Genomic DNA, 24,250 nt, shown 5'->3' with positions numbered 1-24,250 from the left:
TATTCTGCGCACCCCCTTCTTGGCAAGGGAGATCGGCAAAAAAAGTTAGTTTCCATGTAAAACGCGCACTGGGAAGCGAGGAAAAATCACCAGCAGATGACCACATTGAGATGAAAGGGTTCCAGTAAATTCCCCGAAATATGTATCTTTCCATCATTAATCTTTTAAATAAAAGTATTTTCTATGTTTCTCTGCGTTTGCAAACCATTTATTAATTAAAAAAGTTTATAAATAGCGATGTATTGGATCTGAGTCGGCTGAAATGTTTACTTTTCCTGTTCAAATACAAATCAGGTAATTCACTAAAACAACGGCATCAAGTCCAACTGTTTATAAACAGATGTTTTAATTTGCCAAGTTGTGTATTGATATATGACATCTGGAAACAGTTCATCAAGCAGATTAAAGGATTAGTAATAATTATTTCACCTTTTAAATTGATATTTTGTTATTTGATAATTAAATGACAATGGGCCCGAGGACAGGTTGGCACTCCCAGTATTGTGTATTTAACGCTCCACCGCACACAGGTGAAAAAGTTATAATTAGACGACTTGATTTGAGAGTACAATAAGAAGCTAGTCTTGGTTTTTCGTACTAACTATGAAATGCAAGGAAACGGCATTGATGGATAAAACAACTATTAAATAGCTGTAAAGCTGTAAAACTTTATTTTGTTAATTTCACATAAAACTGTTCTCAATAATACAATGGCTCGATGTTACCTTTAATTGACAAATTTGGTTCTGATTCCTGAAAATTATGTCTCTAGAAAAAAAAATCTAGAAACTCATTGTTTTGGTGTATACCGCCCATCCCTCTTCTGGAGCAAAGAAAAAGTTGAAAAAAAAGTGTGCAGTATACACGGAAGAATACAGTAGAAAAGAATAAAAGAATTTCATTAGAATTCTTAAAAAATTGTTTATAACAATCATATGTCAAAGAGACAACTCATTTTTAATTTTTGAAATGTCAATAAACAGTCTTGAAACTCTTCTTAACTTAAACAGCCTAAAACTTAAGCACAAAAAGGGGGATGCTTAAATGAGCATTATTGGCTGACTGATATCATATATGCTTAACAGAAATCAATAAAAGTAAAGGTCCTAAAAGAAATAATAGTACATTTTTGAACAAATTGGTACAATTGAAGCCCTTATGATTCCACACATTCAACTTGTCTCAATATTTTTGAGTCATAAGGCAATCATTTGGCAAGAAAGGGCAATAGGTCCTACATGAGGTCAATATAAAACCTTAGGACTAGGTGAGACATCATAAATCAAGTGATCAAACAATCGGCTTTGCATGAAGAGATACGTGTTAAACAGACCATATCTTTTTCTTTTTTTAAAAAAGGGTTCAAATTTAAACTTATATTAAAATTTATGGAAAGTGTGGCATATGGTACTAATAGCTATTATCCTCAATTACTGGTTCTATTGGGATTTCACCTTATTTTTGACATTCCCTATACATACCTTGAGAAAAGAGTTATAGACATTGATTAATGTTACATGGTCTCCTTCTTCAACAGAAAATTTTCTTCTTGCTCTAGCCTTAAATAAGAAATTAACACATCAAGATTAACACATTTAAGCAGCATCATTACAAAATACTGCAAAAAATGCATCTAAAAACAAAGCCAAACTAAAAGAACTAAATTTTACAAAAAAATATGAAACAAAAGATGGTCTTGATTAAAAAAAAAAAATAGCTTAGAATTTAGCTACAATTAATATACCAAACAACTATGAATGAGAATAGCTAGTATTTTGTGAAAATTGGGAAAAAAACAGACAGAAATGCCATAAGGTTCCCTAAACTTCAAACATTCATGATCGGCAAACAGGAAGTAGCTGCATGCCAAAAATAAAAATATTACACTAGGTAGAACTGCACGTACTAAAGTAGCATACAAAATATAAATTCAGTGAAGTCTAATAAATATTAGCCAATGAGAATTAATAGGATATAGGTATGTATATAATGGTAAAACTTATAACACAACTACAGGTACTGTATGCCAACATCTTGTGCTTACAGCCTGTGTTCTTTGACCTGAGGGTGTCACAAAAACACTCTGGATTTGTGTCATAGCTGCTACTGTTATAGCTTCTTCCGAACAACCAAAGTTACCTGTAAACAGGGAAACACATTTTGTAAATATAACATTAATATAATCTTACTGGTAATCTCCAAGCAGTTGATTATTGTATTTCTTCAATCAGGACATTTTAACTTTAATATTTCAAGATTCATCATAATTATCCAGTCATGTCCCTTTTTGACATCATTGCTAAGAAAATGCAAAAGGAAGTCAGGGAATTTCTCAAAAAGAAAAGTTATTCTTAAGGTACATGACTGTAATATTGTTTGCAGCTTATAAGTATGATCCAAATTTTAAAGCATGCATACACAGCTATATGTATATATTTTTTTTACCCCAAAGCTTTTCATTAGATTTTATTGTGTAAAAAATGAAAATAAGCAGCTTATTTGGATCTGTGCTACTGTACCATCAACTGGAAATAAATCTTTATTTTACTGGGTAAATATAACAATAGATACAAGTTTATACTAACCTGATTCTAGTAACATTTTAGAGAACATTGGAGTAAGTGGAAACTCTGCCATCTGAAGTCCTAATGGGGATGTCAAATTACAGTCATCGTCAATAGCTACAATGTCAAGTACAAATAAATTTGACATGGATTAAGTAATAAGAGGCTCCCAGAAGCCTGAATCACTCACCTGGTTAAAGTTGGTCTTTCAAAGGTAATAAATTTAACAAGGAGATGTCCAACAATTTTGACTCAAGAAGACTTTCGTAGGACTATCAAAAGGATCATTTCAGCAATAGAAAGTTTCTTTCTGTCTATTATATTTTCAAGATATTGGCTGAAAACTGTAAAAAAAAAAACAGTCATGAGATATATGCGAAAAACTACTGTCTGACCCTTTGTTCTATTTTTAGTAATGGCAGCCATATTTTTCAACAGATCAAAAATCCCCTCGACAGTTCTATGCACGATACCCCAAGGCACATTCATACCAAGTTTGGTTCCAATTAGTCAAGTAGAGTCAGAGGAGAAGATTTTTGAAAGAAAAACATTAAAAATAGCAAAAAAAAATCGAAAAAGTGCAATAACTCCAACATGGCTTAACAGATTAAAATGAAAATTTGACCACAGATACATCTCATCATGCTGAACACTTATATCCCAAGTTAGAATTTGGCTAAATTTAACGGTTTTGGAGACATATGCAAAAAACTACTGTTTGACCCCTTAGTTCTATACTTAGTAACGGCAGCCATGTTTTTCGACAGATCATAAATCCCCACATAATTTCTATGCAGGATACCCCAAGGAACATTCATACCAAGTTTCGTTCAAATTGGTCAAGTAGTGTCAGAAGAGAAGAGTTTTGAAAATTTGTTAAGGACAACGACGATGGACGATGGATGCCAAGTGATGGCAATAGCGCACATGCCCATGGGCTAGGTGAGCTAAAAATAGGCCATACAGATGTGTAGAAAAACTGCACACTTATCAGTTTATGATAAGAATAAGAAGGTTGTACTGTGTTTTAATGTAGCATAATGGTGTTCTTTATATTCAAAACTTCATTTAAAATGATGCCCTCTTCATATTGTACTCTACTTATTTATGCATACACGTACCTAATTTGTGGGTGATTGTCTCAATGATATTTTGTACAGGAAGTTAATAATAGACAGGAAAAAAAATTATTTACATCTATCCATCTATCTTAAGCTTCACACAAAATTTGAAACCAATCCATCCATGGGATCCGAGATTTTATGTGATGAATATTTTCTCTATCATTTCATATAGTAAAAAAATGGCAAAGTCCCCAGAAACAGGAAGTTGACATTGAACAGCACCAAAAATTGCTCACAACAAATGCTATATCTATATATAGCCCACTACAAAATTCAAAATTGATCCAACCATTGGAATATGAGATAATTGCAGCTAAATTCAGAAGGATGAACAAAATGATGGGAAGACAAGGGGATTCCAATATACCATCCACTTGTTGAGCGGGGGTATAAAATTAATGTTGTCCACAAAATGCTATCCTTTCACTGGGTTTCATGTTTGTAGACATAACAGGAATAAGTTTTTTTATCAAAGTAAACTAAAAATTTTGTTGGTTATATTTTCATATAAATGACTGAGAGCCATCTTTTCTTGATAAAGTCTTCACTTTTATGAACTAACTATCATATAAATGTAGAATAATGCTAATTTTCAGGGTTATGACAGAAACATAAGTTAAACACATTGTCACGCAACTCATACAGGAAGTTGATATAGAACAGCAACAAAAACAGTTTATGTAAGGCCCCATCTGTATAAAGTCACATACCAAATTTGAAATTAATCCGTCAAGTGAGAGCCCAGAATTTGGTGATAAAAAGTCTGACAAAGAGACAGACAAGGTGATTTCAATAAATCATCCACTTGTTAAATGGGAGTATAATTATCACCAGTATTGCAGCAATTCAAACAGAGTGAGATGTGAAACTGGAGTCCTTGTTGTCATTTAAGACCTCAAAACTGTGGTTGTTCTGTTTATCAGTAATGCAAAAGTCAGTATGATGGTACATTGTCCATGAAAGTCAACTATGCAATTTACAAAAGTGTGCAATAACTTAAAAATTGAAAAGATTGTGAAAGTCTGAACAACCAGTGTGAATGTAAAAACAGATGAATCACAAATAAATAATAGAAATTACCTCCAAGAGCATACAAGAGCTCTAAACCTCTCACCATGTTTTGAGCTGGTGGTGGCTACAAAGAGATTTTCATAGTCAAGAAAAATATAATACACATATGTTCTAACTTCATCAAATATCATAGAAAAAAATTAATCTTTGAGTAACTAAGTTTTGAAGGTTTACAATGGCATGGACATTTTTTTTTGCCATTTCAAATAAAAAAAATGCCTCTCATATTGTAATTTATTTGTTTTCTTTAGCAAAATTTAGCATTTTTTTTTCTCACTTTTTTCAACATGTTGTTACACAAAAAGAAAATTTATCATATGACAATTTCTATGTACCATATAAGGTTCTGAACTTCAGAGTGGTATAAGTTAATTACCATGAACAAAAACTCAAACTATACTCGGCGTCACATAAATAACATACTGTTAAAATTTGAATAAAAATATTTTCTACGACTTTATTGACACACCTACCATCGTTTAAATTGTCTTAAATGACTTGCTCATTCGTTTAGCCAAACGGCTTCTCCCTAAACATTGAATCGTTAAATTCCGGTCAGATTTTAATTCTCGGTGCCAATATTTACATTGTAAAAAGTTGGCCATGTTTACAGTGATCGGGTTGCTAGGAGATGTTGTTTACGTTAAAATGGTTTGTCCAAAAACCGAAGAACCCAGAATGCATTTCAGCGTTATTTCGGATATCTCGGATTTATTTTACGCGAACAACGTACAATACCGAGAAGTTGATCAAGCAGACGATTGTCACCGGAGTTCGACGGGAACTTACGAACTTCGTCTGTAAACAAATCATCCCGTAGAAACCAACATGGCGGATATTAGTATGGGATTTTCCCGCATGATTTAAGCTAATAAGCGACTTGTTTAGGGAGAAGCCGTTTGGCTAAACGAATGAGCAAGTCATTTAAGACAATTTAAACGACAGTAGGTGTCAATCAAGTCGTAGAAAATATTTTTATTCAAATTTTAACAATATGTTATTTATGTGACGCCGAGTATAATAAGGGACAAAAAAACACCCTAAATGACTTTATCCTTTACATGAACTGCCTAAGAAATTAAGCCTTGTTCACTTACAGAGAGAAAATGAAACTTGACTATATTTCTAATCCCTAAAGCCTTTAGCTGTAACACCACTGGTGCTAAATCAGATCTTTGCATCTCTGGTACTGTTGCTATTGGTAACTTTGAGTAACTCTCCTCTGTTGAGATAAATTATGAAATCAATTATAAATTTATTTTTCTTATTTTTATCCATTGTAGCAATAACAGTTGAAATCACACTGTAAATTTCTTTTTTATTCATGGTAAGTCAACCCTTCATTAAAATATATGTATACAATTTACACCATAGCAGAAGTAGTCAAAGATAAAATGTAGCAATTGTATCAGACTGCAAGAAAAAAAAGGTTGGTCAATATTTATGTGGTTAGTTTCTGTTAATATTATGTGGATATTCAAGATGTTCAACCTTAGTTTTATACATGCAAGCTACAACCTCCTTGTCTTTTATAAAAAAGAAAGTCAACATTACACTGAACTGTATTAACTAAATATAATGTACCTGTATACAGTCTGTAAGCTTTGCCAGCTCGGACACGTCCAGCTCTACCTGCTCTCTGATTGGCTGAGGCCTGAGATATTGGTATTATCACAAGAGATTCTACAAAAGTAAATGAGTATAAGAAAACTTACTTCAACAATCTTTTTTTTTTTAAATTAAAGAAATATCTTAAATTAGAAGTCAATGTTTATCCTTACTTCATTTTTTCACCCTTCAATACCAACAAAAAATCACTAATTATGAAAACAATTTTAGGAATGGTCATTAGTAAATAACATTGTTGATCATGTTCAACAAGATTATTTTTTTCTTTGAGCAGGTTTAGTGAAAGTGAGAAAATCTATCCAAGTGAAGATAACCAATGATAATTAATTTATCCTTATTTAGCATATGACATCTCTAATGATAACATTACAATGGTTTTATGTGCAAAAAATGTGCAAAATCACAATAATATCAACTGTAAAGCACTCAGAACAAGATATTCTCAGGTCCTAAATTGTTTTAGGTGTATGTTTGTGTGTGTTTGTATATGTATGTGTATGTTTGTTTGTATGTGTATGTGTATGAGTATGGGTATGTGAATGGGTATGTATGTTGTATGTGTATGTGTATGTGTATGTGTATGTGAATATTTGTTTGTATGTGTATGTGTGTATGTGTGAGTGTATTTGTATGTGTATGTGAATGTTTGTTTGTATGTGCATGTATGTGTAAAAGCTTAATATAATATAGCATACCTATTCCTGTAGTAGGATTGTAAGCTTTAATCTTTACAAATCCACAGTCAATAACTGTAAAAATAACATTTTAACATTAGTTGGTTTATGAAAAATTCAATATACACATATTTACCTTAGGCAGTTTCAGTAAACCATTTAATATGATTTTTTAAAAGTTCAAGGCAATAATGAGGACAAGAATGAATCTTAAAACATGTACATTTTTTCATGGCATAACAAGTATAAGATTATTTGTATATGTATTTTTGTGGTATTATCTCTAAATGCATTCGGACAAATTATTTCTTTTTTATTCTTATCTTACAAACAACAAGATAATCAGTTGAAATGCATTGAGCACATTAACCACAGTATCCGAACTATTGAGAAAGATATTTTCAAGAATTTAAATTGATGTCATATACTGCTCCAAGTGAACTTAATCCTCTTAATTGCAAGTGAACAACCATTTGAAACCAATTAATCCTGTAAATTGAGATTTTTGCAAGGAAAATTTTCTCTATCATTCCATATAATGAAAAATAGTAAAGACCCACAAAACAGGAAGTTGATATCAGACAGCATCCAAAATTGCTTACAAAGTATCCCTCATTTATATGTGAAGCAACATACCAAATTTGAAATAAATCCATCCATTGGAAATGGAGATAATTAGAAAGAAATTTGGCTGGACAGATAATAAAGGTGATTTAAATATACCACCCACTCATTGAGTACAAATTATGATTGTAATGAACTATTTCAATTTTTGATTGTACAATTCCAAATATTACATATAAATATACATGTAAATAGCTTCACAGTACTGAATGTACAGTAGTACACTTAGCACAAGAAAGAAAACGATACAATGAAGGAAATGAAATACTACATACTATAAACAATGCCATTGATAGTAATAGAAGCCTCTGCTATGTTGGTAGCTACTACTATTTTCCTTGTATTTCTGGGAGTTCTCTCAAATACCTTCATCTGAAAATGTATATACCAATTAGTAAGAAAGAATGATGCAAATTTTAACTAAAAATCACTTAATATTTTTTCTCCCATTTTTGACAAATTTCCATACCACCAGTAGATTAAAAATAATTGAATTCCCTAGGGAATAAAAAAGTCTTGTGTAGTGGATTTATTTAATTGGTTAAATTTAAGGTTATTAGGCCTCGCAAATTTGTCAATTCATCAACGTCAACATTGTACAGCTGCAATCGTTAGAACGTGTACAAAGTAAAGTCCAGAAGTTTTGTGATAAATTATTATAGGAAAATATGGATGGGTAATTGATGGGGAAAATCATGCAAAACAACAAAATTGTTTTAAAATGGGAATAACAGATACTCCTTCAATTTCAGTTTCTCTTGATGGAGAATCTATATTTAGTTAACAAAATTGCACATGCAGTGATCTATTATTGTGATTTCCAATGGATTGTGCTCCATGTGGGTCCGGGTGTCAAAAGAACAGGCCCTCAGCAGCACTGCTAGGGCGATCTGCCCACAGAGCAATTGGGTTGTGTGCACCAGATGGTGGAATGGGGTACCCATGGCGTGTCACATGCTCTGGCCATCAGGTTATAATACGGAAAACCTGACCACAAACCATAGTGGTGCACTGTGTTGGGAAAGATGGCACGTACCTTGCACGCTAAAGAACCCTGCTACGGTATTCAATAGGAGTAGGAACCTTTGTGCTCTGCTACTGGAGGTTAAATTGCCAAACCCTAACCATCCCTCCCTTTTTATAGTGGCAATCATTTTTTTTTTACCCTATCATCCTTGTGTCCCATCCCATTTTTCATTTCATCATCATCATTTCATGTTCTTTTTATCATCCATTTCATGTTCATTGCCTGAATACAGCTGAAATATTGCTGCTCAGGCGTTAAACCCCAATAATTAATCAATCAATCTAATGGATCGTAGATTCAGTGTATAATCTATCTTAAAGCAATCATGATTACTGAACAACTATTTGAAATGAGTCAAGTACTCATGAGTGAAGTATTCATATTTAATCATTTCTGTCAAAATAAAAATAAGAACATTTTTTCTGTGAGTAATTAGCATGGTTGTTAAGACTCTTACCGGTATATATTTCTCAATTTGTAAAAGTCTCATACAATGTATTGGTTTTCATAGAAAATTCCCTTGTAGTGCTACTGTAAAATCAAAAGAATTTAGAAAAACAATCTCCTAACCTGTTCTGACGAGGGTAAAGTACCATACATAGGAAGAACCTTTATCTTCTGATCATCTCGAGACAATTTCTTGGCTTCATCTCTGGAAGAAAAAAAAACATTCTTAATTTCAAAATACAGGGGTGGCTCCAGGATTTTATATGAGGGGCAAAGATAGAATTAAAGGTTAATAGAAGCAAGACAATAACTTTTTTTTGGGGAGGGGGGGGGGGGGACAGAATTTGTGAAAAATAAAGATATTAAAAAAAGAGAGAAGAAATTTTCCCAATTTTAGGGGGCATACACCAGGTATGTCATCCTTAGAATCTGGGTCTGAAATAAAAAAAGATATTCATGCCCTCATTGAAAAAAATAAACTTCATTGAACCAACGAAACTATAAATCTCAATTTAACTTTCACCACTATATCATAAAACATCTTTGTCATATAAGCTGAGTACTGTGATGTTCCATAATCAAAGTAAATGAGTGGATACTCTCAAAACTTATTTTGGATGTGAAATATTTATTTCACTGAAAAAATTCAATAAACAAAAGCTTTCTATATAAAATGAACTACTAACTGATGCAAAATAATGAAGTAAAAACCATTATAAAACTTACATCAACATTCTGACCACAGCTTCAACTTCATCCTGAAACAAAAGTACACTACATGTATCAATCTAATAAAAATTAGATCTACTAATTACCTCTTCCAATTACTGCATGTTGAATCTAACAATATCCCATTCTACTTTCTGTTTATATAATCTTTCTGATTAGCCAATCAGATTTCAGCTTTTAGGATTGTGAAAGCACTAATATTGTTTAAAGGAAAAAACATGCGGATTCTGAAAAATTGACTGATTGATTGATTATTGTTTAACATCGGCTGGGGATTGTACCCACTACCTCCTGTGTGCAAGCACACTACCCTGAGACCACCGAGGCGAAACATTTAAAAAGAAAGTCAAACAGAGAGTTGTTAGATATTACATGCGGTGACTGGATGAAAAAAATTAGTGGGTTTAAATCTGATTTTACCATATATGCATAAGATATAATTCAATTCTACTATTTGTGGCAGATAAGACTTTAATATTCTTGTAGATGGATTTTATTTTTGTCATTTTTTACAACTACTGTGAAAGTATTTAAATTCGTGGATTGAGAAAGATATACCAGTTCATGGATTCTTGAATCTGTGGTTTTGAGGTCTTCAGTATACACATCAATGGAAAACTCTTTTTTGTTGCTCACCCACAAAAAACCAGGAAAATTGGAACCTTAAGGAAAAAAATACTTTCACAGTAATATATCTCCAAAAAAGAATTTTAGCAAAACAACTAATGCTTTTACAGAAAAAAGCAGACATGACCTTTGTTACTTTGAAAATCTGAATAGAAAGCTGAGGGTACTAGTGATATTTTTTAATTATTAAAAAAAAAGAACTACTGCTAGTAAAAAAGTCGCTAAAATAGTGGATTAAATCTGCAGAGTTATCCTTTATGACTAAGCTTTGTCAGGTTTGACAATGTCTAAATGCCTAAGCATGTAGGCAATAGACTCTGATCTGAATACCATGAAATTAATTTTGTATACAGTTTATACTACCTGCCCAGTCAGAAAAGCCAGGATGTCTCCCTCTTTTTCTCCATGGTGTATCTTCATTACTGTTTCTACAGTACACTTCAGGTAATCTGGCACCGGGCTATAGAAAAAAACATTTCTGGTATATTTTTGTTGAATGAATATTTTCATAATAATCATAAACCCATTTGTACACAACAACTCTAATTCTAAAAACAAATTTTTGAAAGCACACATCTCTCATGCAATTGCCACAGCCATAAAAAATGAACTAAAATGATGTATCTAGCATGACCATATCTTTGAAGACATTGTACTTTGGCTATATAGCACAATGTGAAATTTATACCCCTACTCATACAAGTACCAAAAAGCAGGATTTGATATTGTATAGTGACCAAATTCCCTTACAATGTATGCCCCGTCTATATGAAGACACATATCAAATTTCAAATCAATCCATCCAGTGGTAACTGAGATTTTTGTGAGGAAAACTTTCTCTATCACTCAATATAGCAAAAAATGACAAGTCTCACAATACAGGAAATTATTATCGGACAGCACACAAAATTGCAAACAAGATATGCCCATCTATATAAAGCCATAGATGGACAGATGGAATGGAAGCCAGACAAGGTGATTCCATTATACCACCAACTCATTGAGTAAAGGGATAATAAACAACATGTTTAAGTGCACATGTGTACACAGGTATGTGGATAGCACTTCACTACCAGTTTGACATAAAGCTCAAATATGTGAAGGTATTACAAAACATTCAACTGAAATTCAATTAAAACTGTTTTCATAAAAAAAATCATGTAATGGCCCAATTTGTGTCAAAAATTTCTATACTGTTAAAAAATTTTGTTTGTGGGGTAATGCCCAATGAAACATAAAACTTGAGATTTTTTAAAAAAAATGATTTTTAAATTAAAAACTGCAACTGTACAAGTCAATAAACTGGAGAAACTTTAACAAACCAAAAAATACTACCCACAAAAAGTATCTATACAGTAAATAGCTTTTAATTTTTTTCCAAAACATCAAATTAACAGTTTTTCTACTAAAACTGTGTATCATTGTAATTAAATTAGCTATTTAAGTAATAACTTATTTTGAGAAACTTACTCCAAAGCATAATGGATATCAACAGGGAAGTTTCTTCCTTCTATTGTCATAATCTCTGCTGTATCTTTGCTGAAAGTGAAAGTACAGAAATTAAGAATTAAGAATATTCAAATACCAATCAGCAACAGACAGTAACAAAACAAACAAACAAAAAACAGAAAGAACTAGTAAGAACTATTCTATTGCACTAAATCATGTCTCCATATCCCAAATTCATATGCATATATTATGCTTAGCAAAAACTTAAGAAATAAAAACCATAAAAGCATAAAGGGTCAAGGTCACATGAAAGTCATCATAATATGTGACACACCACTTAACGCTGATAAACCCACTTAGGTTTTACACTTACGTAAAAAGACGAAAACACTGTAATGTAAGCTATCTTTCTCTAAGCAGTGCATACCTTTGACCTCCAAGTATGTCAGGGTCACTTGAAGGTCATCAACGTACACTATCCCATGGTGATACATCAACATGCTAAAGATTTTAAGCTCAGTTTAGAAGACAAAGAATTATGACCTAAACAGTTTTTCCTTAATAATCTTGAGAATAAAGGTCATTTAAATATCTTGACACATTATCCAATGGTGTTATATAGCCATTCCAAAAGTCCTTGACCTTGGTCAAAAGGACAACCAAGTATGACCAGAACACTTTCTCCCCAAAAAATGCTTAAAAGTACCTTAACATCAAATTAAAGTCAAGGTCACATAAAGCCATCACAGTACATTCAGAGATTATAGGGAAGTTCTCACCTTTTGTCACCTGTTTCATTATTGTTGAAAAAATCTCTCATTTCCTAAAACAAAAAAATAACAACAATAACTGGTGATGGCAAAACTCAGATTTCCTTCTAAACACTATCATACAAGAAACATACAATTCTTACAAGTATTTCTTTATTAAACTATTTCACCATTTATATGAATGCCTACTATCACAATCTCACTCCACTGACATAGATTAGGAATTCAATGCAGGCCTTAACCAGAAAGAACAATGGCCATACCGAATGTTAACTAAGTGCAGTCCATGCAAGACCTGAAAGGGTAGTTAAGGACATTAAAAAAAATATCCTCAGTCCGTAATAACTCAGAAAAATAATTCGAACCCCAAACAAACCAAAAGATATACTTCTGTCAGCAAGAATTTTTTATTTCTTCACTCTACACCCTGGAGGAAAATAATGCTTCTATTGTCTTCACCCAAAATAAAACTGAGGTAAGATTATTTCAATTTGACTTTTTTTTTCACTTCTTTTTTTTTCAGAATATAATTGAAAAATCTTGGTTAGTATATAGAAAAAAAGCAAAAAGCAAACAACATATTTTCAGAGACAGAGATGACTCTGATGTGTTGAGTGGAGACACTGTGACTTCACTCAAATTACCTCTGCATCCAAAGTTGCTGATGCTATGATTATTCTCAAGTCTTCTCTTTTCTTCTGGATCTGAAAAACACATTTATAAACCTGTAAAAAATTTCTATCATCTTTATATAGCATTTATATATTTTTTTTTATTCAGACCAAACAAAAAAGACCACAAAGTTTTGCCATAAACATACGGTTCTACACACATTTCAAAACACTTAAGTAGCACTCCAGCTAAGGATCATGCAAAATGTGATTCATGGGTAAAAAGCCTACATATTTTTATTTTTGATATTTTGTTTGAAATGTCACAGTAAACAGACATAAACATGTGGTTTTTCATATAAGCCGGAGATAAAGATTATATAGAATGCACTGTAGATTTCAAAATTAAGGGAGATAACTCTGTAAATGGCGCTCAAATACAATAGAATCTACTTATTTTCAATGTCAATTATCTCCTACGAGCAGGCAGATTTGAAAAAAATAATTACACATTTCAAAGTATAGACCCATAAAACAACTTAATTACAAAAATAAAAATATGTAGCCTTTTTCGGGGTGTATCACATTTTTGCAGATTTTGCATGATTCTTACAAAGACAGCTACTTAACACAAAAAAAGTAAAAAAAAACTAAGGATGTCCACATTTCAGTAATTTTTTGGGGCTAAAAACTCAAAAGGGTCATAACTTATATGTAAATATTTAAATCAAACTGAAATTTGAACCTGATCTGTATTTTATGATACTGAATAACTTTATAAAATTTGAATAGCCTTACATACCTTCTAAAGTTACCACTCTGAAACCATTGAGGGATGGACAGGCAGATGGAGGGATGCACTGACAAGCAACTTTTCAGAGGGTTTCACATAATACATGTACCTGGCCACTTTATGTGTAATACCGGAAGTATATGAACATGAAAGATACCCTATTTTAGTAAGACCTTAACATGTAATTTTACACGTTGCATTATTTACATTTGTAAGCCTCAACAACAACTGCTTCATATACATCTTTCTAAACCAATAAATTCTGTTATATTAGTTTTCTGTTATATGGTTTCACAGTTTGCACTTTTAAATTCTTTTAATAAATAAACATCACAGTTTGATTATCTCCCCTTTCAAACATCCAACTAAAATTATGTTAGTTTATACATACATGTTCTTATATCGGGACCTTCACATGAAGGAATTAAAATAAGCCTGATTAAATTAAACAAGGTTGCAGATCATTCGTACATTTCTACTTACTTTTCTCAGTAGTCCCAAGATGATGTCAGTATTGAGAGATCTTTCATGGGCTTCATCTAACAAAATTACGCTGGAAAAGAGGTATATCAGTATGTTCGTGCATTGTCTTTGGTGTTATTGCAACCCCCTATTTGCAATTAATGAAATATCAAACTCATAAAACCTAGTTCAGAAAACATCAGAAGTGTCAAAAAATGTTCCATTTTTCAAAATTTTCTAATGTTAAGGAGGGGGATTGCTCCTTTTCTAGACCCTCCCCTACACCCTTTTTTGCCAAAACCAGGAAATGGCTCTGTTATGATTTGAAAAATTTCATCAAAATTCCTCTACTTTTTTCCTTTTGAAAACTTGCCTAATGATGAAAGACTAAGAACAATCAAGGGAACCAGTTATAGCAGAATTCAAAAGAACGCAATCCAGGGACAAAGACCAGACATGGAAAATAGACAAACACAACAAAGAACATAAAACAACCAAAGTAATACATACAAAGTAACAAAAGTAAATGAGCAACTCGAACTCCACTAAAAACTGGGAGCATGAACCAGGTGCACTGCTAGGGTAAGTGTCCTCTGCTTTTCTAGAAACACACGCAGAGTTGCAAATCAGTTTTCATGGTCAGATGGATACACCATAACAATCCATGATTCATGTTGACAACCATAAAACTTTTGTAGTGATGACTTCAATCCTGTAGCAACATAACCCTGTTCCAGAAGCCTAACTGTAAGAAGTCTAGCACAATACAAGAAGTCTGCATAGTTATGGCAAGCTCTGGCTTAATGTATTAGTTGTGAAAACTCCATACTCAGGTGCTGAAGAGATGTTGTCAGAGATGAAAGGAAAGTTTACGATTCTGAATGAAAAGTCATTACGTTTGTTGTAAAGTTTGGTCAATAGTTTTCCTTTACCAAATGATCTCTAAGTGTAGGTCAAGATATGAGGCTGACCTCACAGTGTCTGTAGTATCCTTTATCTCAAGTTCTTTTGGGTAGATGTGATATATCAAATCCACATAACTAGGATCGTTTTACAATAATATGTCATCTATATAGCGGAAACTGAGATTAAAGGATCTAGCTAAACGATATTATTTCTTTTAAATCACATCAGCTATAAAGTCTGTCTCATAAGAGTGAGAGAGGTAAGCAAGTAGAGGATCACACCTTGTTCCCATTGGAACATCGACTGTTTGTTGAAAAACATGTCCACCATACTGGACAAATATGTTGTCGATAAAAAATTCCAGCATTTTGAAAACATCCTCTTCTGTTTATTTGGAAATTGATTTGGAATTATTTTTCACAAAGTATGAGGAATCTCTACCAAGAACTATACATTTGTATCTAAGTGTACCATCTTTTCTGGAGAAACAATGATGTATAATGTTTTTGAGTCAGGATTTTAACTAAATATGGGAAATAAAAATATACAGTGTTGAAAAATCATAGGTTTTAATGCTATTACATTCTGATAATAATCTTGAATTGATGGTCTCCAGAAGATCTTTTGAATTTTTCATGATCCACATTGAATTAATACCACTACAGGAGTAACAAGTGTCATAGTAAGACTGCAGACCATCTTTGACAACTGTGAGTGTAGAAGTTAAAAGTTTTGAAAGAGGTTTGGTGGTACATTTTGCAGATCCACCTATGAAACGTTGTTTGTATTGATTCTTGTGGAGTATAGGAATCCAGTACATAGATGGTAAATTACAATCATTGTCCTTGGTAAAGAGACCAAAAGAGGATAGCACAGATTTATGGTTTTCCACAATCTCTTTTTTGGACAGTGTGGTAGCAGTATATGTTTTATCACTGCTATTATTTTCTATGTCTACCTCTGATAATAAACATTGGATGTAAAAGGTTTTGCAGACAAAAACAATGTTGTTTTGGGCTTTATCTGTTAAATGTATAAATAATGCTTGGTTGTTTGAGGTGAAGTGAATAATAAACATTTAAGGGTTCAGTTGCTTTTCAAAAAGCATCAATACTACATTTACTTTTGTAAATGTCATATTTTTAATTTCTTAAACATATTCACATTTACATTACATGTACCTGTATTTCTTTAAGAGAGGATCACCCATAATTTCTCTAATAAGCAGCCCATCTGTCATAAACTGAAATGTGAAGTAAATTACAGCATGAGACTACTGCAATAATATGAAATGTTTTAATTTGGCAAATATAACTTGCACAATACAGTAAATAATTCCAGGAGATTCTTTCAACTTGAATATTATGTGATAGATGAGAACCCAAAGACTACCAAATTTAAAGTCCTTAAAAGAACTTCAGTAATGATGTTGTAGCTATAAATAATTTACAGAAATTTAGCGAACTTTATTTCTCGTATGTAACAAATTTCTATAATTTTTCCCTAAAATACCATAAAATGGACATGAAATCTAGACTCTTAAGGACCATTCTGTGTAAGAATCAGGCAAAAGGTGGCACATCATTTTTCTCAATTTGGTCTTTTATGCCTCAAATACATTCAATACATCTAGAAAACAATGGAACAACTATCTAAATATATCCTGAAGCATCTATGACATAGATAATTTTTATCGCTTGTACAGGAAAAATGTGTTTGAAAATTTTCCTGCCATTTTTCCGTAGTGCATTTCAACTAAATTTGACCTATCAATATCTTAAAAAGGCAAACTTTTCTAACACTTTGATGGTTGTTTCTGGAGGTCATGAGGTATAAATACTTGGATCATGCCATAAAATGTCCATGTTTTTTTTTCCTCATGTACCACACCTTGTACACATTTTGCCTGATTCTTAAACAGAGAAGTACTTAAACAATAACTTAGATCAAACTACCTAAATAGTCAAGTTTACCTTAACCTTGGTAGTCCCCTCCTCTGAACAGTCCTCAAACCTGATGGTATACCCTATTTCACCTCCTAATAAAGACCCTCTTTCCTCTGCTACTCTGCTGGCAACCTGTACATCATACATCACTAAAACTCAACAAGGTCTTTTTAGGTTACAATATATTGCTGCTTTGTTGTCAGGATAATTATTATAGCAAATTGGAAAAGAGTGGTATCACTTTTAATATAAATCTATGTTAGCTACTAAATGTTTATATAATTCTCTTTATTGGGCCAGACTTAAGTTAATTCTCTTTATTGGGCCAGAGTCGTCTGAATATAGCTGAAATATTGCTGCTTGGACGTTAAACCCCAACAAACAAATTATTGGGCCAGACTTAAGTTTGGTCAAGATCTATTGTCTACCCATAGACTACTATGATGTCTCTGGTTGCAGTAATGAAGTCCACTGTACCACTCTTATCCAATTTGCCATAACAGAGAAAGTAACTAACAAGTATCATGCATGTTTGACATCATAAAACAGAATAATTACAAACATAAACATAAAAAGCATAAATTCAACATCTTAAATAAACATAGAAGATAGATTAATTTAAAGCATTGTTTGATAAAATAAAATCAAAAGTAAAAAAAAACAAAATCCCTTTTTCAAAATACTAGTCACTGTCTTAAAGTGTTTTACAAAAAAACAAATGATGGATTGTTTGATTTTGGTTTTACACTGTATGGCAGATATTTCATGCATTTCAAGATGAGAATGTTTGATCAATCAAACAGACCCTGCTTTGTACTAGTTTAACACACTGAGCCAATCAAACAGACCCTGCTATGTACTAGTCTGACATGCGGAGTCAATCAAACAGACTCTGCTTTGTACTAGTCAAACACAACAAGCTGGATTTTTACTGTGCTAGCTTACAGAAGCAACAGCTCATGAGTGGACACACTATTCTGACCAACTGACACTCTATCTCCTACTGTGAAAGTTCTTTAATTCATGGATTAGGGAAGAAACACAAGTCCATGGATTCTTGAATTCAAGTTTTTAGGCTTTCAGTATAAAAATCAATAGAAATCCCCTTTTCGTTGGCAATCAAATTTCATGGTTTGTCCTACCAACAAAACCATAGAAATCACATACCATACTACGTTCACAATATATGCTTGGTGCTTGGCTGGAAACCAACAACTACCAATTTTAAGGTCCTTGGTGTTACTTGACTAGGGATTGAATGCATAATATTCCACACATGAGGTAAGCACACTAACACAGGACCAATAAGGCTAAAACCAAATTAATATCTTACTGTGACAGCAGCAACTCTTCTTGGTTGTGTTACACCAATAATAAAGCCTTTCTCCGCCCATCCTGCTTCTAGTAGATACTGAAAATACATAAATATTTAACATTTGTTATTGTTAGCAACTGTGAATTCAGCAAAATATTTGGTCCCTAAGTAAAACTTTAATGACTAGTTCTATTTCTATGCTTATTTCAATTTTCTTTCAAAATTTTACATAAAAGGCCGATTTTGAACATGATGGGATATGGTCAGCTTTGATATGGGACACTACTAATGACTTGTTCTTTGTCATAACAGCAGTATGTACTTATACTTACAACAGTTCAATTTTTAACCAAATCTAAATGCCAATTTTCACCTAAAATTTAACGGCCAAAATTTTATGAATAAACTTGATTGTCATTTTTACTCAGAAGTCACGTGAGTGGCTTCGAATATTGTAAGGATGAGAATGACAAAAGGGCTTCCGGCAGATAACTTCACGGACGGAAATGCTGTCTTCAAATTAATGCATGATTCTCTTTTAAACTTAAAATATTTCACCAATATCCCAAATGAATGATATTTCAAACATTTTTAAGTGTTAATTTTTAGCTAAATATTGTCGAACTGGTAAATCAAGACACCAAACTATTTTTTGCTGCTTGACTGTGTAGTAATTTCAAAGAAGATAGTTAAAAGCTATCCTGATTCCCAGGACTACTGAATATTGCGATCGGGAACCAGACTAGTTAAAAGCCAATACAATTTAATTGGAGTTATCTCTCTTTGGGTGGTGTTGGATTTTAACTATGCCCCGTGGATGGTATTATAATCAAAATCATTTTATCAAAAAGCGTCACAATCAACATCATCCGCTGCCTTTTTTCAACTTTAAGGTCTCAAGAACGTAAACAAAGGCAATAATCTTATTTTCACAATATTTGTGTACATCTTTGTTTTGTTTTGCTGCAGGTTGCAAGGGAAATATGGGTTCAACACTAAAACATTCTCAAACCTTGGTCCATGTCATGACCGGCACTCTAGCACATTGCTTAAAAAATAAACATCAGGAACCTATCTTGCAGGTTTAACGCCAAGTGACTTCCGAGTTTCAGCACCTTTGGTGCTTTGATTAATCATTTTATGATTAAACAAACAACATTAAATAACCAAAATAATACATGCAAAGTAAACGAGCAATTTAGACTCCACTAAAAACTGGAAGCATGGACAAGATGCATCGGTAGGGTAAGCTCTAAAACTTTCTACCTCATTGAACAATTACCTGTGGTAACTGAGTACTTTTCCCACAACCAGTTTCACCAACAATGACAACAGTCTGATACTTCTCTAGTAGATAAAGAATGTGATTCCTCAACTGTAGGAATAGTCAAACAATATTTGAATGGCTAATTAAATATACAGTATAAAGTATAAATCCTTGTCCAAAAAATAAGAATCGGTTACTTAGAATTTGTTACTTATCTATTAAATGATCAAAATATAATACTTAAAAAATGATTAAAATGAACAGTACAGACATAATTATAAAAATTATGAAAATGACAGATTCGAATATTATTAATAATAATAATAAAGTTCCCTATGCATTACACTTACCAATTACAAATGTAAATTAAAAAAAAGGTTTTCATCTATCAGTACACAAACAATTCATGTATATTATATATGTCTTGTTTTGTTTCCATTTCCAGTTTTCTTTCATGTTGCTGAGTCTATAAGGGCAACTATTTCACTGTACCTATGTAAGATGTTTTAGGGCCAGCTGCAGACTGCCCTGTGATGTGAAGGTTTCCTTGTCATTCATTGAAAACCGACGAGTGGCTTTTAGCGGACATTTTTCATTCTGGTGGGGTTGTTGCCTCTTTGACATATTCACCATATCCCTTCTCTTTATATATTATGTATTCTTGTCAGGTTATTACAATACTTACAATTCTGCTTTTGCACATGTACAAATGAAGATGTTTACATTTTAAAAAATATATTTATCAAAATGGCACACTGTTATAAACAAAATAAAATTCGCAATTTAATAAACCATTCTTAAAAACAGTGTGAATTTACACTACTGTTAAAACCATCTCAAACCTTAAATACAGGAAGTCTCTGTCTTTGTTGCTCAATAGACAATGACCTGTTCGGATTATATTTGACAGTTGTAGCTGAATCTTCATTTACAGATTTCCTTTCTTCATTCAGTGCAGCATCAGGAGCTTCAGTGCCTAAGAAGATCAGATCTATAATGTCAAATGAGTCTGATTTCTTATACAGAGTTAATGTTGCTCAATAAACTTATAAATGCGGGGAAGAGGTTCGACTGGATATGTAATCATTATCAATGACTCATTAAATTTGATGAAATCCCCCATTTTATGGAAGAACTATCAAGACTTATAATTCAACAGCTATATGTGTTTGAAAGGCTAGAGAAGGGATTTACTGTTGTGCTCAACCTGTATTAGCAATGTACTCTTGGGTCAATCAAAGGACAAATAGATTTTACTCACCAAGACAATTTACTTGAATTTTCAGCTTAAAATTGTAATAAATTATTTCAATTCTTATCAAAATTTCCGTAATGTCATTACAGAAATTTTGATAAGAATTGAAGTAATTCATTATGAGAAAAAGAGTAGGACTAAAAGGGGCTATGGCAACCACTGTTGGATTGCCCATTGAATGAAGGTGGAAGCATGACAATGGCAACATGGTCAAACTGATCAACCTGAAACCGCCCAAAGAGGTTGAACATATCTGTCAGTGACATTCAAACAAAATCAGCACCAAAAATTATACTACTGTCCACTGGACAAAGTTGAAAAAAAAAATCATGAAGATATATCAAACACATGCTTGGATTATGATGTAAACATCAAACTGGTAAACAAAAGGCTCAAGGGAGCCTGAATCACTCGCCTGGTTTACCATTTGCTTATTTGAAAAACTTGAGGAATGAGACAGGCTAAGTTGAAATAAACTTAATTGTCAAATGCAGGAAATGATTTTAATAGTATTTTTATAACCAGGACCAGAATTTTGCTGATGACAACAGTTTTTTTAATTATTTTCAAAAAACTGTCTTCTGCTCCCTATGTTCATAGATTAAAAATCATTAAGGGATCTTCAATTGTTTTAGAGAAGAAGATTTTCCAAGTTGTACGTGTGGAAAAAAACAAATTTTAAGAGTTGTGTAGACGAATTGTTTTGAAAATTTCGGCATTGGTCAGTCTCATGATGCTGAACAATATTACCCTAATTTTGCTAAAGGCAAAGGTTTTTGAATTACTTGCAAAAACTGCCTTCCGACCCTTTTGTTATATTTTAAGTAACAGCAGCCATGTTTTTTGATGAATTAAATCATTTTGTTTAGGATACCCTATGGAACAAATATGCCAACTTTCAATGAATTTCGTATAATGGTTTTAGAGAAGATTATTTTCAAAGTTGCACATGCAAAAAATGGCAAAAAACTAAAGGCTGTAACTCCTATATCAAATGATGAATTGTTTTGAAAATTTGGCATAGGTCCATCTCATGATGCTGAACAATTTTAACACGCCAAAATTTTGCTAAAGCAAACAACTTTTGAGTTATTTGCAAAAAAACTGCCTTATGACCGCTATGTTCTATTTTCAGTAACAGGGGCCATGTTTTTTCATGGATCACAAATCCCAACAATCATTTTGTGTGGGATACACTAAGGAACAATTATGCCAACTTTCATTGAATTCTGTAAAATGGCTTTTGAGAAGAAGATTTTCAAATTTGTACAAGCGAAAAATGCCAAAAAAAGCTGTTTCATGGGCTATAACTCCTACATCAGTTGACAAATCATTTTGATAATTTCGGCATAGGTCTGTCTCTTGATGCTAACAATATTACCCTAGCAGTTTTGCTAAAGCAACGGTTTTTGAGTTATTTACAAAAAAATGCCTTCAGACCCCTATGTTCTATTTTTAGTAATGGTGGCCATTTTTTTTCACAGATCATAATAATAATCCCAATCGTAATTTTGTGCACAATTCTCCAAGAAACAATCACACCAAGTTTACTTCCAGTCAGTTTAGTAGTTTCAGAGATGAAGATTTTCAAAAATTTGTCCACAACGACAACAGACACCAAGTGACGGCATAAGCTCACTTGGCCTTTGGTCAGGTGAGCTAAAAATGTACTTTACCGAAGAATCATAAAAGAGGCTATTTAATAAAACATAAGTAGTGAGTAAGTTGCTAAACATCTGTTCTTGTGAAATGTTTGCAAACAGATGCAGATATGTATGATACACAAAAGTAAAACAAAGAGTGTATATTAATATAAAGTCCTTAAATAAAAGTACTGGTTTTGTTCTTCTTATAAGGAGTAGAAATTTTGGAAGCAATTTCAGCAGCTTCAACTTTTAACTTGAAATACGACAAGTATATATATTACCAAATATTATCTTTGTTTCTGTATAAAATCACATTCGTAATTATATTACTAGTCAGAATTTCCTCTGACCCTGCAACCCTTCTCCTTTTTTATTGGGATATTAATACATGTACATTGTATGCCGGGTTATCAATATCCAAATAATAAATAGGAGGGTTGCTAGGTCAGAGGAAATTCAGACTATTATATTACTTGATTGTTTGATAAAATGCAATTAGGGTAATCTTTTTAAAGTCCAGTTGAATAGCTATAGCCTGTCCATTATAGATAGGGATCAGGTCAAATAGGAGAGTTCACCAAATCTCATTAGTGATGTCATATTCACTAATTTGCATATCATTAGGGTCAAATCGGTTGGCAAATATACAACTAAATAAACAATTGACAATTTCTTGATTAGAATCCAAATTTTCTAAACTTTATATAACTTTGTTATTCATATCCAATTGTTTGGTTCTGTAAAATGTCTCATTTAGATAAAATAACTCATATTTTGTATGTGAATTTATAACTCTTTTACTTGAAAAATAAATTTAAAATGATACATGTATTTACATGTAAACCTCTATTTTCATATAAAATTATTTTTAAACTTTTATGCTCATATACATTTTATGAGTATAGTCTAATTACTGAATATTTATTTAAAAATTCCATGGATAAAAAGAGTTTTATTGGTAGTGTAGAGAACCAAAAGAATTTTTCAGTTATCTTAAAAATGAAAAAAGTTATGATAATTTTAAAGTTTTCATACTCGTGTATTTTGCCAAGAGCCTATATATAGGCTTAGCAACTGTTGTCTACACATTCAGCAAGTCGATTGTTCTGCAATAATGTCATTGACGTCTCAGTTCTGAACATGATGATGTGTGGGGTGCTTCACAGGGTAGACTGTACATATTAAAACAATGCCAAAAAAATTCTTTGCAAATTTTGTTCTACTCGTCGTTAAATAGTGATCAAACATTCACATTTTATTTATTTCTCTTAGTTATTACCTTCAGTGCAAACTACTTAAATTACATGTATTCTT

The 24,250-nt window shown here is 32.3% G+C and overlaps 1 protein-coding gene across 2 annotated transcripts in view; it reads right to left on the bottom strand.

Annotated features, from left to right (window-relative positions):
* The window catches only part of LOC148616566 (putative ATP-dependent RNA helicase DHX35), a 133,861-nt gene that overhangs the window by 108,824 nt on the left and 787 nt on the right, over window positions 1–24,250 (bottom strand). For both annotated transcript variants that reach the window (XM_088583722.1, XM_088583720.1), the window contains exons 2-21: window positions 20,878–21,011; window positions 20,051–20,143; window positions 18,787–18,864; window positions 17,481–17,585; window positions 16,689–16,750; window positions 14,623–14,692; window positions 13,380–13,439; window positions 12,745–12,788; window positions 11,987–12,055; window positions 10,880–10,976; window positions 9,887–9,918; window positions 9,284–9,365; window positions 7,962–8,058; window positions 7,084–7,137; window positions 6,344–6,442; window positions 5,857–5,981; window positions 4,769–4,823; window positions 2,586–2,681; window positions 2,045–2,139; window positions 1,482–1,559 (exon numbers count right to left, since the gene is read on the bottom strand). In XM_088583722.1, the coding sequence (XP_088439848.1) occupies window positions 1,482–1,559; window positions 2,045–2,139; window positions 2,586–2,681; window positions 4,769–4,823; window positions 5,857–5,981; window positions 6,344–6,442; window positions 7,084–7,137; window positions 7,962–8,058; window positions 9,284–9,365; window positions 9,887–9,918; window positions 10,880–10,976; window positions 11,987–12,055; window positions 12,745–12,788; window positions 13,380–13,439; window positions 14,623–14,692; window positions 16,689–16,750; window positions 17,481–17,585; window positions 18,787–18,864; window positions 20,051–20,143; window positions 20,878–21,011 (1,625 nt within the window). The remainder of the gene's footprint in view (window positions 1–1,481; window positions 1,560–2,044; window positions 2,140–2,585; window positions 2,682–4,768; window positions 4,824–5,856; window positions 5,982–6,343; window positions 6,443–7,083; window positions 7,138–7,961; window positions 8,059–9,283; window positions 9,366–9,886; window positions 9,919–10,879; window positions 10,977–11,986; window positions 12,056–12,744; window positions 12,789–13,379; window positions 13,440–14,622; window positions 14,693–16,688; window positions 16,751–17,480; window positions 17,586–18,786; window positions 18,865–20,050; window positions 20,144–20,877; window positions 21,012–24,250) is intronic.

The sequence above is a fragment of the Perna viridis genome, chromosome 5 (genome assembly GCF_037379345.1).
Source record: "Perna viridis isolate PV_CMFRI_1.1 ecotype Kerala chromosome 5, ASM3737934v1, whole genome shotgun sequence".
Lineage (NCBI taxonomy): Eukaryota > Metazoa > Mollusca > Bivalvia > Mytilida > Mytilidae > Perna > Perna viridis.
Note: the sequence above shows the minus strand (reverse complement) of the source record. Positions and strands in the feature narration are given on the sequence as shown.